General features: G+C 40.1%; 2 protein-coding genes across 2 annotated transcripts in view; one reads left to right on the top strand and one right to left on the bottom strand.

The window, feature by feature from the left end:
- celf6 (CUGBP Elav-like family member 6) overlaps window positions 1-12,268 on the bottom strand; it is an 88,200-nt gene extending 75,932 nt beyond the window's left edge. The window contains 2 exon segments of the mRNA XM_082182424.1: window positions 1,893-1,975; window positions 11,879-12,268. Coding sequence (XP_082038550.1) covers window positions 1,893-1,975; window positions 11,879-12,092 — 297 coding nt within the window. The 5' untranslated portion in view covers window positions 12,093-12,268.
- Window positions 1-15,000, top strand: part of LOC309507925 (uncharacterized protein) — a 267,629-nt gene that overhangs the window by 194,231 nt on the left and 58,398 nt on the right. The gene's annotated exons all lie outside the window — the stretch shown is intronic.

Raw genomic sequence — 15,000 nt, 5'->3', positions numbered from 1 at the left:
TGACCACTAATGTGTTCGGTCAGATACGAGACTCCAGCAGAGATGAACCACACACACACACACACACACACACACATGATTACCATCCTGAATCCTGAAGACAATTCTTCCCAGCGAACAAAAATCTGCACTAAGAAAGTCTTGCCAACGTTGCCAATTAGTTTTGAAAAGTTCAAAGCATGTTTTAAAAACGTTATGCCAACATAAAGGGAACATTACAGGAATGTTTCTGAAATATTCAAATAACATTTAAAAAATGTCGGACAAACATCGAACTGGAACGTTTGTTCGGTTCTGTTGACTTATTTTGATACGCTGTTCTCGTTTCTTTTTCCGTTTGTTCTTGTTTCTTCTTTGTTTAGTTTCGCTTTCCTTACTTCCTGATTATGTCTTCATTTCGTTTCTCATTGTGTTCATCTTTACTTTACTTTGTTCTACTCTTGTATTTATGGTCACCGTGATTTTGCCAAGTAAGACATGATCCTGGATCAACATATTTTGTTGATCCTGGAATAACATTCCTGTCCCAAAATGTAGTCCTTACCCTATCCCTATCCCTAAACCTAACCCTACCCATAATCTTTCCCTAAAATCAGAGGGAAATGTTCGGTGAATAACACTGATGTTGAAGCTCCTCACCCTGGGTCTAAGCCTAAACTTGACAATCTGTAAACTTGTCCCTCAAATCTGATTGGTTGATTGGAAAGTTGTTCCAGGGTCAACAAAGATGGTACTTGGTGTCTCAGTTGTTTTTGGTCAATGTTTCTTTGAAATTATTTGTGGAATTTACCAGCACTGTTTAAACCGGACCCGCCAAAGACAACATTAAGTGACTGAACGCTTGTGGTGCGATGATGTAGAATTATTTGTTGATGTCACATGCAAATACATCTGCATGTGTGACATCACAGATCCCGCAATATCAAAACGAGCTGTTTTTGGAGCTTGATTAAACGGTCACATCTTTCTCTCCCGTAGATCAGAACATGGTAAATCCCCGAGAGGTTCATCAGGACTGATGATCGATCTCTAGAGCAGAGACACGAGTCTGTCTGTCCCTTCTCTTCCCGTCACACTGACTTTCTCCCTGCAGGTTTGAACAGTGATCGCTCTCCTGGGAAGAGCAGAACCTCGGGAATACAGCAGCGAAACATCCAGCCTATTCATAATACATCTGTGGAACGCACAGGAGGGAAGCGGAGAGAGAGAGACGCTACAACTCGTCCACATCGAGACACAAAGCACACAGTCTCACTTCTCTGCTCAAATCTCATTTTTTGGTGAGGTTGCATCAACGAAGATCGTAGTATCAAGATATGTATTTATATGAAATATTAAGGGTTAAATCTATGCGTTTGCATTAATGTTCTTCTACCGTCACTGTTCAAAGCATTCATATAATGTACATTAAAGTACCACATTTGTTCTTGTTCCAGGAGCGTTTCACTCGGAGATACGACACAAAATGAAAGACAAGACCAGCACAACTTCCCTTTCATGCCAACTTTTATACTTTAAATAAATATATGGACCTTTCTGTGTAATATTTACACATTTGCACACAATTATTATGTTTAATTGTCTTCATATTGAAATGGCATTGTCAAAATATGAATCAATGTGATTTCTGCTGTTCACATCCAAAAAGCAAATCCAAGAAAATGAGACGAGCTTCTTTAAATTCTTATATTCAAAAGTCAGACATTGCCCTCGAAAAACCTCATTAATGAACATGAAGGAATCAGACGGAACCAGGAACGGCCTGTCAGCCAATCAGCTGCGAGCAGCACCAGAGCTTTGTTGGCATTATTATTGATAGTTTGATTATGAGTGGAGGAGAAAGAGCGAGACCCAGCTGAGAGAGAGAGAGAGAGAAATAATCAGGCTCTTACCCCGGGTAGAGTCTTTTGTTCATGGAGAGCGCTCTGGGCCTTCAGCGCCGAGTCTCTGGCACAGTACGTTAGAAAGGCACATCCTGAAACACACACACACACACACACACACACACACACACACACAGAGAGGATTCATCAGTTCATCAGCGTGTCGTGTTGAGGAGTGATCAGACTCAGTCTGCACAGGCAAACATCACTCACAAATAAGGTTGGGTATCGTTTTAATTTTTAACAATTTCAATTAAAAAAAAAAAAAAAAAAAACTTAGATATCGTTCACATTTAGTCTCATTGCAGAACATTTCATTTCAGCTGAATATCATGAACAGAAATCATCAGGCTAAAAATGCCTGTGGTTTAAAAATACTATAGAAAAACAACTAGCAGAACTAATATAAACGTCAAGCATTATTAAAGACAAGTAAACACTCAGTAATTACAAAAGAACAAATAAAAAATTAGAATAAAGATATGATTGAAATAAACAGTGTTTTAACATTTTCAGGTATAGAAACTGTAATCAAATGTAAAATAACACTGCACTTTATTAATAAAATATACATTAAAAATATAGTTACAAAAGTTATTCAGGTCAAGAACGAGTGAATTTTCTCTTTGTCTTTTGATTAGTGTTATAGAGACGGCAGGAATATTAGTGTTATTATAGAGATAGTGTTATTATAGAGCAGGAATATTAGGCTGCTGTCACTTTAAGAGCTGCACTGATCTAATATACTGATACACACGTGCAGAACTGAAAGTCGTCTCGCACTTGAATAGGTTTAAAGACACATTGAAATGCTCACAAAGGAATTGATAAGAGGAATACATTTTATTTTATTTTAATCACAAGATTCTTGACCTCAAGTATTCGATTCCAGAATTGGAATTCCAATTTATATGTAAAGTACAACTGAAAACAACAAAGTCTGCGAGTACAAGTTAAAAAATTTATTTTAAAAAAATCATACAGAGAGACAGGTCTGGCAGTCATGCAAACGACAGCAATAATCAAAATCACATTAATTGGACAAATAGCAAAAAAAAAAAAAACACATATGCATTTCCAGACGGCTCCGCCTCCAGAGCGCCAGATTAATCCAACATGCTTAAACATCAAAAGCAAATGTGTTTTATGCCCCGTGTGGCAGAGGTGACCCTCGGAGAGGCATTTCTGCAGCGGCGAGCGGAATCACTCATCACACACACACACACACACCGGTCAAACCCAGGACTTTACACTGGATGTCGAGAGGAGACGCTTTAATAACTCAACAGGCTCTCCTTCACAGTTCAAGTATATTAGTCTAAACATCTCGAGTAACAACTGTTATACTCTGGAACCCAGAAACACAGGCTCGAGACTCAGTGCTGCTTGTTTTACATGCATGATTATAGGGTTAGCTTTAGTTCATTTGCTTTGTCTGCTGTCAAAACAATTGTATCTGTCATTGAATCATTCTTTCAAAAACACTGAATCATCCGGTAATGAAACAAAGTAAGTCATTGAATCATTTAATCAACCGTTTTTTTCGGGTTTTTTTATAATTCAATTGAATTAAATACTTTAATAGATTGCAGCAATTAACATTTTGTCAGAACCTTTAGTAAATGATGTTATTTTGTTTAATTGTCTATTTATAATCGTGGGAGAATCGTGATCTCAGTTTAAAAAAAAAAAAAAAAAATTATGATTCTTAATGCCTCCAGAATCCCAGGACTTTATTAACGAATTGTGTTTTAAATTGCATGTTGTTTACGTGTGTTACCACAGCTGTGCTGTCCAGTCCCTGAAGTCCAGTCCCTGAAGTCCAGTCCCTGAAGTCCAGTCCCTGAAGTCCAGTCCAGTCCCTGAAGTCCAGTCCCTGAAGTCCAGTCCAGTCCCTGAAGTCCAGTCCAGTCCCTGAAGTCCAGTCCCTGAAGTCCAGTCCAGTCCCTGAAGTCCAGTCCAGTCCAGTCCAGTCCCTGAAGTCCAGTCCAGTCCCTGAAGTCCAGTCCCTGAAGTCCAGTCCCTGAAGTCCAGTCCCTGAAGTCCAGTCCCTGAAGTCCAGTCCCTGAAGTCCAGTCCCTGAAGTCCAGTCCCTGAAGTCCAGTCCCTGAAGTCCAGTCCCTGAAGTCCAGTCCAGTCCCTGAAGTCCAGTCCCTGAAGTCCAGTCCAGTCCCTGAAGTCCAGTCCCTGAAGTCCAGTCCCTGAAGTCCAGTCCCTGAAGGCTAGTGCGTATTGCATTTTCTTATGCAATCTACTACAAATGTGTAATGCTTTGTGAGTGACAGTGATAAACATGCTCTACTTAAAAAAAATTAAATAAAAATAAATTAATTTAAAAAAAACGCCGTTTGATTTCCAATTGTAGATATTACACAATATTAGATGTCTTGTTGTTTATGTACATTAAAGTATCGCCCAGAGAACAAAACTTTAATTAAATAACAATTACAAAATTAGGGCTGCAAGATATTGAGGAAAAGTGCGATATTACGTATTATAATTGAATTATAAAATGTAAAATAATAATATACAGCTTCAATCATAAATAAAATGTAAAAATAAAACTGCAAGTCATCACTGTACACATTAAATAAACACTGATTCTTATTAAAGCTATAAAAGAGTGATTTTCTCTTAGTCTTTTGTTGTTCGATTAACATTAGTGACACAGACGGCAGCAGGTTTATTAGGCTGCTGTCACTTTAAGACTTTTGTGTGAATTAACTGAATGTGGGATTGCACGCGGTCCGAGAGGTTCGTGCGAGTAATAAAGTTATTTTCCGCTTAATGAGAGACACGGCAGGCAGAAACATCGAGATGTTGGGCTAGTTTACTCCTTCAATATGTGTTCTTTCAAGCTGCTAGAAAGAAAACGTTGAAAATATACATTAAGATGTTTATTTTATTACATTTTGTTTACTAGCGGCTGTAAGTTTCTCCCGAATTTACCAGGAAGTCAGCATTCCCACGGGACACTCCGAGCTCCGTCTGTTCACTGAAGTCTGTCGTGACCGGTGTCGCTGTAAAGAGTCTCCTGCACAACGCTATCCCAAATATGGGCATTTCCTTCCTATCAGTAACCAATCATGAAAGTCCAAAGGGGGATTTAAAGCTAACGACCAAATCTCACTTAGAGCTTTTAACTCTTTAACTGCCGATTTCTCAAAATGAGTTTGACGTTCTCCAGTAGAAACATCTCAGCTTATGTACACCAAACTCTCCAGTTATACACTTAGCAGTATTCTGAAGATATGTTCAGAGGGATTTGTTAATAAATCATTCCTGGCCTGACATTTTAATCCCAAAAATATGGTGAAAATCTATTTTTTTAAGGCTATGGACAGAATATTTAGATTTCCTAGGTAATGAAAGCATATATCCTGAAATCCCTCTGAATATTTTTTTTTTCTTCTTGTGTGTAAAGAATTTTGCACCTGCCTTTATCATATGTTCAGATCTATCTACTGAAAATATATGCAAAATTGCACATATTTATCTATTATTTAACATTTTTACCCTATTCACCTGTAGTGTCTCGCCTTAACTCTTTAACACTATGCGTATCATCACACGTGTGTAACAGTCGTGTGTACAGTCTATTCTCGACCTGTGTCAACCTAAAATTGACTTTACGTAATTTTTTGAAGTATTATATAATAAATATTCAGTACCATCGCGATATTTAGACAATTTTGATATATTGTGCAGCCATATATTAAAATGTTTATTTGTATATTATGTCATGTTGAGATGTCTAACAGCAGCGCCTCCTTCATGACCTGAGCATCTCTCACACACACACACACACACACACACACACACACACACACACACACACACACTGACAGTAAAACTCCAACACAAGCTAAATGCATTCAGACGGACGATGATAAAGTGCTGATACAGGAGTCCAGTGGCAGCGGTTCAAGTGCGAGAACATTATGTAAGTCATCATACACACGACATTCACATCTCTCCAGGTCCTTCAGTGTGTGTGCGAGACACATGATGAATCACACTTAAATGTCATTACACAACAATAAGAGTCATTTATTGCCAAAACGAGCTTGTTTGGATTGAATCGCTCACCCGAACTCTTGCTTTCAGACTCATGCAATTACATTCACAGTCAGAGTTTAAGTGTAACTAAATAATACATATTTTACAGCAAATTTCTAAAGGCCTCAAAATGATCAAAACGTTCCTGTCGCACTTCATCTCCGGATCGATCTCCTGATATTTACTGACTTCCAGTGTAACTGTACAAACGTCCTTCAGCTCGAGCTTCTTTAAATCTGCACTGATTTAATCAAGTAAACATAAGAATAACTTTGATATTGCTGGTAATATTTCAACTGGACTGAATCGGTTTACTTGATTATCCAGACATCGTTTATTAGAAAAATCATGAGTATGAAATATGATCATCAGGCTTTTGAGGAAGGTTTATTTGTTCATCTCTCAATCATCATTGTATTGCATTATATGTTTTAGAAGAGTTTTGATCATAAAACTAAGCATTTCAATATCATGGCAGATAATGATATTTATATGAATTGAATGTACGTATCTGCTATACTGTTATAAAGATCTCGCTGATTTACATTCACATCACTTTTATTTCCTCACAATTCTGAATTTGTTTTGCAATTCGGACTTTTTTCTAAATATTCTGACTTTTTTCTCACAATTCTGCAAAAAACTAGAAGTTTCATCATAAAACTGAGCATTTAAATATTATTTTACTAAGACATTATTGGCAGATATTGATATGCACTGAATGTACGTATCTGCTATACTGTTATAAAGATCTCGCTGATTTACATAAAAAAAAAATTCTCTCACAATTCTGACTTTTTTCTCATAATTCTGCAAAAAACTAGTGGTTTCATCATAAAACTGAGCATTTAAATATAATTTTACTAAGACATTATTGGCAGATATTGATATTTAGTATCTGTTACAATGTTATAAAGATCTCACTGATTTACATTATAAGCATCTGAATTTCATCACTTTTTGTCCATATAAATATCAGCATCTGCACCAAATTGCAAAGAGCTGTTTTTATTCTCACTATATCATATTATATGGGCCACAAAAGCTTGATGAATCAAATATGATACTCAACAAAAAACACATATGCACACTTCAATGCAGTAAACCGTGCCATATTAATACGCTTAACTGTTGATTAGCGGTCATAACGTCAGGATTGAGTGAAGCTCACGGTGTTCTGCTGTCGTACAGAAGTGAACGTTCACAACATCTCATCTATCTGGCGTCAGGCCAAAACCACTGAGCACACGGACCGACGCTGAGAGGTGTGTGTGTGTGTGTGTGTGTGTGTGTGAAGGGCACGCATTCCAACGCCTGGAAGAACCAAATCAACAAATCCGGCAGGAACCAATCAGAATGAGCTGCCTGTGGCTCTGTAAAGTGTTATTTACCTCCATCTTCATCTTTCCTCAGTGTGTAATGTTGCTGTTTAATCATGTAAAGCTCCAGTTCTTCTCTATATCAGTGTCAGTGTTCCTGAACTCCTGAAACGCCTCCAGTGTAGTCTTGAGTTTCTTCCGGGAACGAACACGTCACAATATTCCTCATTTAAATAATGAATATGCAGAATAAAGGGGCGGGGCCTGGTTGAGTTAGTTAGTAGTGTGTTAAACTGGCGGTTATGGTAAGGGGCGGGACATTTCCCAAACACACTCGAAGCGCTCGACCAATCACAACACACTGATCCAGCCGACCAATCAGAGCACAGTGTGCTTTTCAGAAGGAGGGGCTTCATAGAGACAGGAAGTAAACTGGAGTGTGTTTCCCGAAACCATCGTCTAACGAACATTCGCAAACAGCATCGCAGAGTTGTGTGTTTGAGTGACAGGTCTCCTGCGGTTAGAAGAAGGGTTTCTAGTTTTCATGACATGTGGACTCAATAAATCCTGATCTAGAGTCAAATAATCAAGCGGACATTCAGTACAATCTGTTTTATCTAGAACACATACTAATGTCATTTACGTCTTTTAGTTTGTCAAGAGATTTAAAGTGTAGTTTCTAAAGTGTGTGTGAACGAGCTCTAGTGTGAGCTCTAGTGTGAGAACGAGCTCTAGTGTGTGTGAACGAGCTCTAGTGTGTGTGAACGAGCTCTAGTGTGTGAGAACGAGCTCTAGTGTGTGTGAACGAGCTCTAGTGTGTGTGAACGAGCTCTAGTGTGTGTGAACGAGCTCTAGTGTGTGTGAACGAGCTCTAGTGTGTGTGAACGAGCTCTAGTGTGTGTGAACGAGCTCTAGTGTGTGTGAACGAGCTCTAGTGTGTGAGAACGAGCTCTAGTGTGTGAGAACGAGCTCTAGTGTGTGAGAACGAGCTCTAGTGTGTGTGAACGAGCTCTAGTGTGTGAGAACGAGCTCTAGTGTGTGAGAACGAGCTCTAGTGTGTGTGAACGAGCTCTAGTGTGTGAGAACGAGCTCTAGTGTGTGTGAACGAGCTCTAGTGTGTGTGAACGAGCTCTAGTGTGTGAGAACGAGCTCTAGTGTGTGTGAACGAGCTCTAGTGTGTGAGAACGAGCTCTAGTGTGTGAGAACGAGCTCTAGTGTGTGTGAACGAGCTCTAGTGTGTGTGAACGAGCTCTAGTGTGTGTGAACGAGCTCTAGTGTGTGTGAACGAGCTCTAGTGTGTGTGAACGAGCTCTAGTGTGTGTGAACGAGCTCTAGTGTGTGAGAACGAGCTCTAGTGTGTGTGAACGAGCTCTAGTGTGTGAGAACGAGCTCTAGTGTGTGTGAACGAGCTCTAGTGTGTGAGAACGAGCTCTAGTGTGTGAGAACGAGCTCTAGTGTGTGAGAACGAGCTCTAGTGTGTGAGAACGAGCTCTAGTGTGTGTGAACGAGCTCTAGTGTGTGTGAACGAGCTCTAGTGTGTGTGAACGAGCTCTAGTGTGTGTGAACGAGCTCTAGTGTGTGTGAACGAGCTCTAGTGTGTGTGAACGAGCTCTAGTGTGTGTGAACGAGCTCTAGTGTGTGAGAACGAGCTCTAGTGTGTGTGAACGAGCTCTAGTGTGTGTGAACGAGCTCTAGTGTGTGAGAACGAGCTCTAGTGTGTGTGAACGAGCTCTAGTGTGTGAGAACGAGCTCTAGTGTGTGTGAACGAGCTCTAGTGTGTGAGAACGAGCTCTAGTGTGTGTGAACGAGCTCTAGTGTGTGTGAACGAGCTCTAGTGTGTGAGAACGAGCTCTAGTGTGTGTGAACGAGCTCTAGTGTGTGAGAACGAGCTCTAGTGTGTGTGAACGAGCTCTAGTGTGTGTGAACGAGCTCTAGTGTGTGAGAACGAGCTCTAGTGTGTGTGAACGAGCTCTAGTGTGTGTGAACGAGCTCTAGTGTGTGTGAACGAGCTCTAGTGTGTGTGAACGAGCTCTAGTGTGTGAGAACGAGCTCTAGTGTGTGAGAACGAGCTCTAGTGTGTGTGAACGAGCTCTAGTGTGTGAGAACGAGCTCTAGTGTGTGTGAACGAGCTCTAGTGTGTGTGAACGAGCTCTAGTGTGTGAGAACGAGCTCTAGTGTGTGAGAACGAGTCTATGATCGAATCTGGAAATAAAGCAAAATAACTGAGAAAATGAGAAATATTCCTCAGATGCATGTCTGTAATCTATAGTAAAACATCTCGCATTAACTCGATCTCAAACAGATTCATTAACAGTAGTGATTACTCCAACACTGTGTGACATCATTAACCAGCGGTTGAACGACCACATTTGTGACAATACAGTTTCAGGAAACAGTCGAGACTATAGTTGATTTCATCATGATGATAGTGACGCAGTGAGTTACGAGTTACGCTTGTGTACGGGAAACACACTCCGGAGCGTTACTGACAGACTGGGAAGAGAGGAGCCGCAACAATGGAGAATATGAGGAAAATAATCAACATTCAAGCAGGAAAACCTGTTCTAGTAGAGCCTGAAACATCAAGACTTGAAATGTAAAAGGGCGTAATAGTTCCTCTTTGGTCAAGGACACTAAACCGCTGCGCTGCGCTGACAGCTGTGTGTGTGTGTGTGTGTGTGTGTGTGTGTCTCGGTCGTCCCCGTGACTCGAGGCTATTAATGTAAACTAACAGCTTTAATGTTACACGTCTGATCCACTGGGAACCATCAGCACAAAACCTGTGATTACAGCGAGAGAGAGAGAGAGAGAGAGAGAGAGATACAGAGGGAGTGTGTGTGTGAGAGAGAGAGAGAGAGAGAGAGAGAGTTTATGAAGGACTCAGTAAGAGCCTAATGGAGATATGTTGGCCTCTGCTCAAGTAGATTATAAAATGTCTTTATAATGTTGATGCTCTTGAACTGAAAAACAAAAACACAGAAACGCTGCCTTATGAAAGATATGAGCGAGCACACAGAGCGACGCACAAAGCATCTGAAGAATGTGTGTGAGTTACTGTTAGTAATGCAAGACAAGCACAGTGACATGAGCTGGAATATACAGGGTTTATGGTCTTAAAATAACTACAGATTATTAAGGTGAATGCATTCAAAATTAAATAAAACTTCAATACTTTTTAAAAATAAATGAATCAGTTCATCATAGCAACCATATTTTTATTTCTTCATTCATGAGTTTCACTGTTCGTGTTTACATTTAGTTCAGTGAGGAAAGATTACGCAAAGGCAACAAAACAGGCGATTGAGAAGAAGTTTCCGCATGAAGCCATGCTTCGTGTGTGTGTGTGTGTGTGTGTGTGTGTGTGTTTCCACTGATGCTGCTCTGATCCACACACACACACACACTCCACTCTTAAAAATAAAGCTTCCTCCATTATCATCTTTTTACCATAACACATCATTCCTGGACTGCTTTTTATTTAAAAAAAGCAAATAATCTCTGGATATTTCATTGATCGCTGTAGTTCGGCTGTAAACGCATTTTTCTTTCCAGCTGGAAAACCTTTATTTTTAAGAGTGCGAGTTCTTTGAAGTTCCAGCAGTTTTATACAGAAGCAGAATACAAAATGAAAAAGGTCATTGAGAATTTTATATCTCAAAATTCGGACTTTTTTCTAGCAATTCATTATTTATTTATTTTGGGGGAATTCTGACTTTTTTTCCTGTAATTCTGACTTTTTTTCTAGCAATTGCGAGTTGCAATTACCTTTTTTATTTTGTATTCTGTGGGAGAAACAAGCTTTCATAGTTTTATTATGAACAACTATGATCCCAGCTGACAAGAACATGTTCTTTTTGAAAACGCCTCCACTAAGTTATGGAAACATTATTTCTATGTATGTTTTAAAAAGGTTTTTCCTTGTTTATGCGAAGGCTAGGGGAACATTACGGGGACGTTCCAGTTCATAATTTTACAAACATTATAGGAATGTAACTTGTTGAAAGTTTGATAAGAGGTATTCAGTAGTTAGATGAACGTCCACAAAAAAAAAAAAAAAAAAAAACCTTTCAGTGAGAGCGTTATGGACCCTTTTCACGTTTCCGGTTTCTCAGAAGGGAAGTCGTCATAGTTGGGTAAACTTCCATATTAGTGAATGAGAAACTACAAAAAAACAATTGTCTTCCCGTTTGCTCAAATAGCAAAAGACACAACAGTGTTTCCACAACTTTCCCAACGAGTAAAACCCAACAGAGAGAGAGTGATAACAGCAGGCAGAGGAGAGAAAGCATCCGCCGCTGTATCAGAGGAACACACTCACGGTCACAGCAGCTTCAACTAGGGTTTTTTATTTTATTTTTATGCAAATGTAATATAATTCTAAGTAAAGTTTTATACATTTACATACATTTAATAATACAAAAAATTCAAACTTTCTCTACGATGCTGATGACTGTTAAACCCGTTAACCCGTCATCCCAGTCTGTGGGAAAGGGTCCGTTAACTTTGAATGAACATTATATGAGCGTTACTGGAAGAACGTTTGTTCATAACTTTGAGCGAACCCTGTCAGAACCTTCCGAGACACAAACAGAGACCGAAAGAAAGATAAAGTCCGACCTTTATGCATCCCGGTGAACCGGTCCTTGAGCACCGTGAGCTCGTAGATCTTGCCGAACTCCTCGAACAGCGGCTTGAGGTCCTTCTCCTCCAGGTTCCGCGGGATCTGGCCGATGAAGAGCTTGATGGCGTCGTGATCTTTCATGGGAATCGCGCTGTTGAGTCCGTTGATTCTGCCGGTGCTGAAGCCATTCTCCGCCGTGACCGAGGCCATCTTTCTCCCTCCCGCGCGCTGTGTCTCCCGCTCTCTACCATTCACTCCTCTCTCTCTCTCTCTTCTTCCTCTTTCTCTCCGTATATCACAGCTGTACGCTCCTCTCGTGGCTTGATGTATCTCACCTCGTTTTCTCCTCAGGATTCCTTCACTTTCTCCATCTGTCTCGCTCTCCGTGTGTCAGCTGCCACTCTGACTCGTGACGTCAGCTCGCGCCTTTTGAACAGACCCGCGGTTCATTTGCATAATCAGCGCGGGTCAGCCAATCACAGGGCGGCGTGAGTGCGGGGCGGGGCGAGAAGTCAAACATTTGTACGGCGTTTAGAAGGGTTTTGAGAGCTCGAATTTGCATAAAAGCAACACGTTGTGAAGCTGCGTTTAGCAGCAGCTTTAACCCTTCAACTGGCATCACTAAAATAGCTACAGTTTAATCATTCGCACTGAAATGAGCAATATCTAAAATTAAAATGCCTAAACAAATAGTTACTGCTATTTTCTATCACGTTAGGATAAAAGAGAGAAGAGTTTCAGCTGATATTATTGGTTTTATTTGACATTTTACACGTTGTATGCATTGCTCATTTACAGTATAGTACAGGTTGATAAAAATAATCCATGCTTGACTACATGCATTTTGTATTACAAAAAAGACACTTTGATATTATCATGGTATTTTTCAAGTAAATTAGCTGATTTTGAATAATAAATAAAATATAAATAAAAGTGACTTGAAGACTTTTTGCAAAACAAAAAACACCCTTTTCTAGACTCACTTTTCTTCTACATCTAAAATCTCTGTATATGCAAGTATACATAAAAAAGACTTTCTGTTATTTAATAATTGAATGTAATCAATTTGTATTGCTTGACTTTTAAAGATGAACCCAATCCAATACATGACTGGCATCATTACATCAGATATTGCATCGTGTCGCTGTCCGTGGTGCTGAAGTCGTGCACGCGATGTGCCATTAATCAGCTCTGATTTCACTGTCCAAACTTTAATTTTGCACGTAACGTAATGAGACGATGATGTCACTATCTGATTTATCTACATCAATTACAGCACGACATCAAGAGGACGAAGAGTAACTGTCACTATGAATGGGAAGCAAAAGAAAGAAAAGCTGCTTGAAATCCCATCTGACTGTTCAGACTGGAGAATGCAATTACACTGCGGCGTGTCGCTGTCCGCGGTGCTGAACCCGGTGCTAATCAGCACTACTCAACATTATATTCTGACACTTGTATGCTTGCTGTTCAACAGATGCTTCTCACTGATTATTTCATTTTCTTTCAGTTCTAGATCACCTCAGGGAAGTGAACATCTCCCGTTTCTTTTGCACGTCATTTATAAACGTATTCTGGCGTGTGTTATGAGCAGAGCTGGAGTGGAAGCGTGGCGGGTCTCCTTGTCAACAGCTTTCATTTGCATAAAGGCACGGCTAATTTGGCCCCCATGCATGTCGTTTATTGGGCTTGTGATTTTGTGTTGTTGTATCGTTCCTCAGCTGGAAGAAGCAGCACAGCTGTGATCAGCACATCTCAGACGCAGGGACTGAATGCTGGATGTCATTATGTTGGCAGGCGAGGACAGGAGAGGCTGTGAGAGGAAGATGTGCCGATGTAAAGACAGACAGACACCTGTTCGACAGGAGAGAGAGAGAGGGGGAGAGGGAGGGAGAGAGAGAGAGAGGGGGGGAGAGAGGGGGAGAGAGGGGGAGAGAGAGAGAGAGGGGGGGGAGGGGGGGGGAGAGGGGGAGAGAGAGAGAGAGAAACGAGAGAAATGAGAGGGAGAGAAACGAGAGGGAGAGAGAGAGAGAGAGAGAAATGAGAGAGAGAGAAACGAGAGGGAGAGAGAGAGAGAGAGAAATGAGAGAGAGAAACGAGAGAGAGAGAGAGAGAGAGAGAGAGAGAGAGAGAGAGAGAGAGAGACAGAGAGAGAAACGAGAAATGAGAGAGAGAGAGGGGGGAGAGGGGGAGAGAGAGAGAGAGAGAAACGAGAAATGAGACAGAGAAACGAGAGGGAGAGAGAGAGAGAGACAGAGAGAGAAACGAGAAATGAGAGAGAGATCTTTGCACTGCTGATTATGCACATAGTTCTGATCTCACTGTACAAACTTTAATTTTGCAGGTGAAGTAATCAGACGCCTTCAACATTTCTCACATTATCCCAGATTATTCGCTATAGTTTAGAAAAAGGTAATAAAATATGAGCAGAACTCAGTTGATATTTGACTGGTTTTGTCCGTCCTTCTGTTAGACTGTCTCACACATGAATTATGTTGAATATCTGTCAGCTGTTAAATTTAACTACACTATTAGATAATACCAGTTTAGCTCAACCAATCACCAAGCAATGCTTCATTTTGTTCAGTCTGTGTGTAAAAAGAGCATTAGCAATTAAAGACAAAACAATAATTTTTGGGGTATAATATGTCACAGTATACTTTATTTTGCTATATCCTCATATAAATGAACTATAGTGTCCTGATCACACTAGGAAAACAATATATAAAAAATGATATCTGGTGTCTGAATGATGTTTGGTTTGCTTGTACATCAATTACAGCTCGACGTCCAGATAACCAGGAGTGATGTCACTGGGGAAGGAAAAGATACAGAATCCCATTAGACTGTTCGGACTGAACCATATTTCCAGAAATCAGATCTGAATCAGTTTTTAAACCACAAATTAGAGTTGTTCAGCACTGCATTATCACATTTTTAAAAAATCATTCACAATTCATGCCCTTGTTTTATGTTTGATCTTGTTTTGAATAATAAAACTGCACTTGTGTTCTGCAAACTTGCCTCCAGTGGACTCCCTGTTCCTGATACACTGAGAGTCCAACTCATCCACATTAAAATTATGCATTAAAATGATCATTTTTAGGGATCAAGCGTA

The sequence above is a fragment of the Leuciscus leuciscus genome, assembly GCF_965113295.1.
Source record: "Leuciscus leuciscus genome assembly, chromosome: 10".
NCBI lineage: Eukaryota > Metazoa > Chordata > Actinopteri > Cypriniformes > Leuciscidae > Leuciscus > Leuciscus leuciscus.
This window is presented reverse-complemented; position numbering and strand designations above follow the sequence as displayed.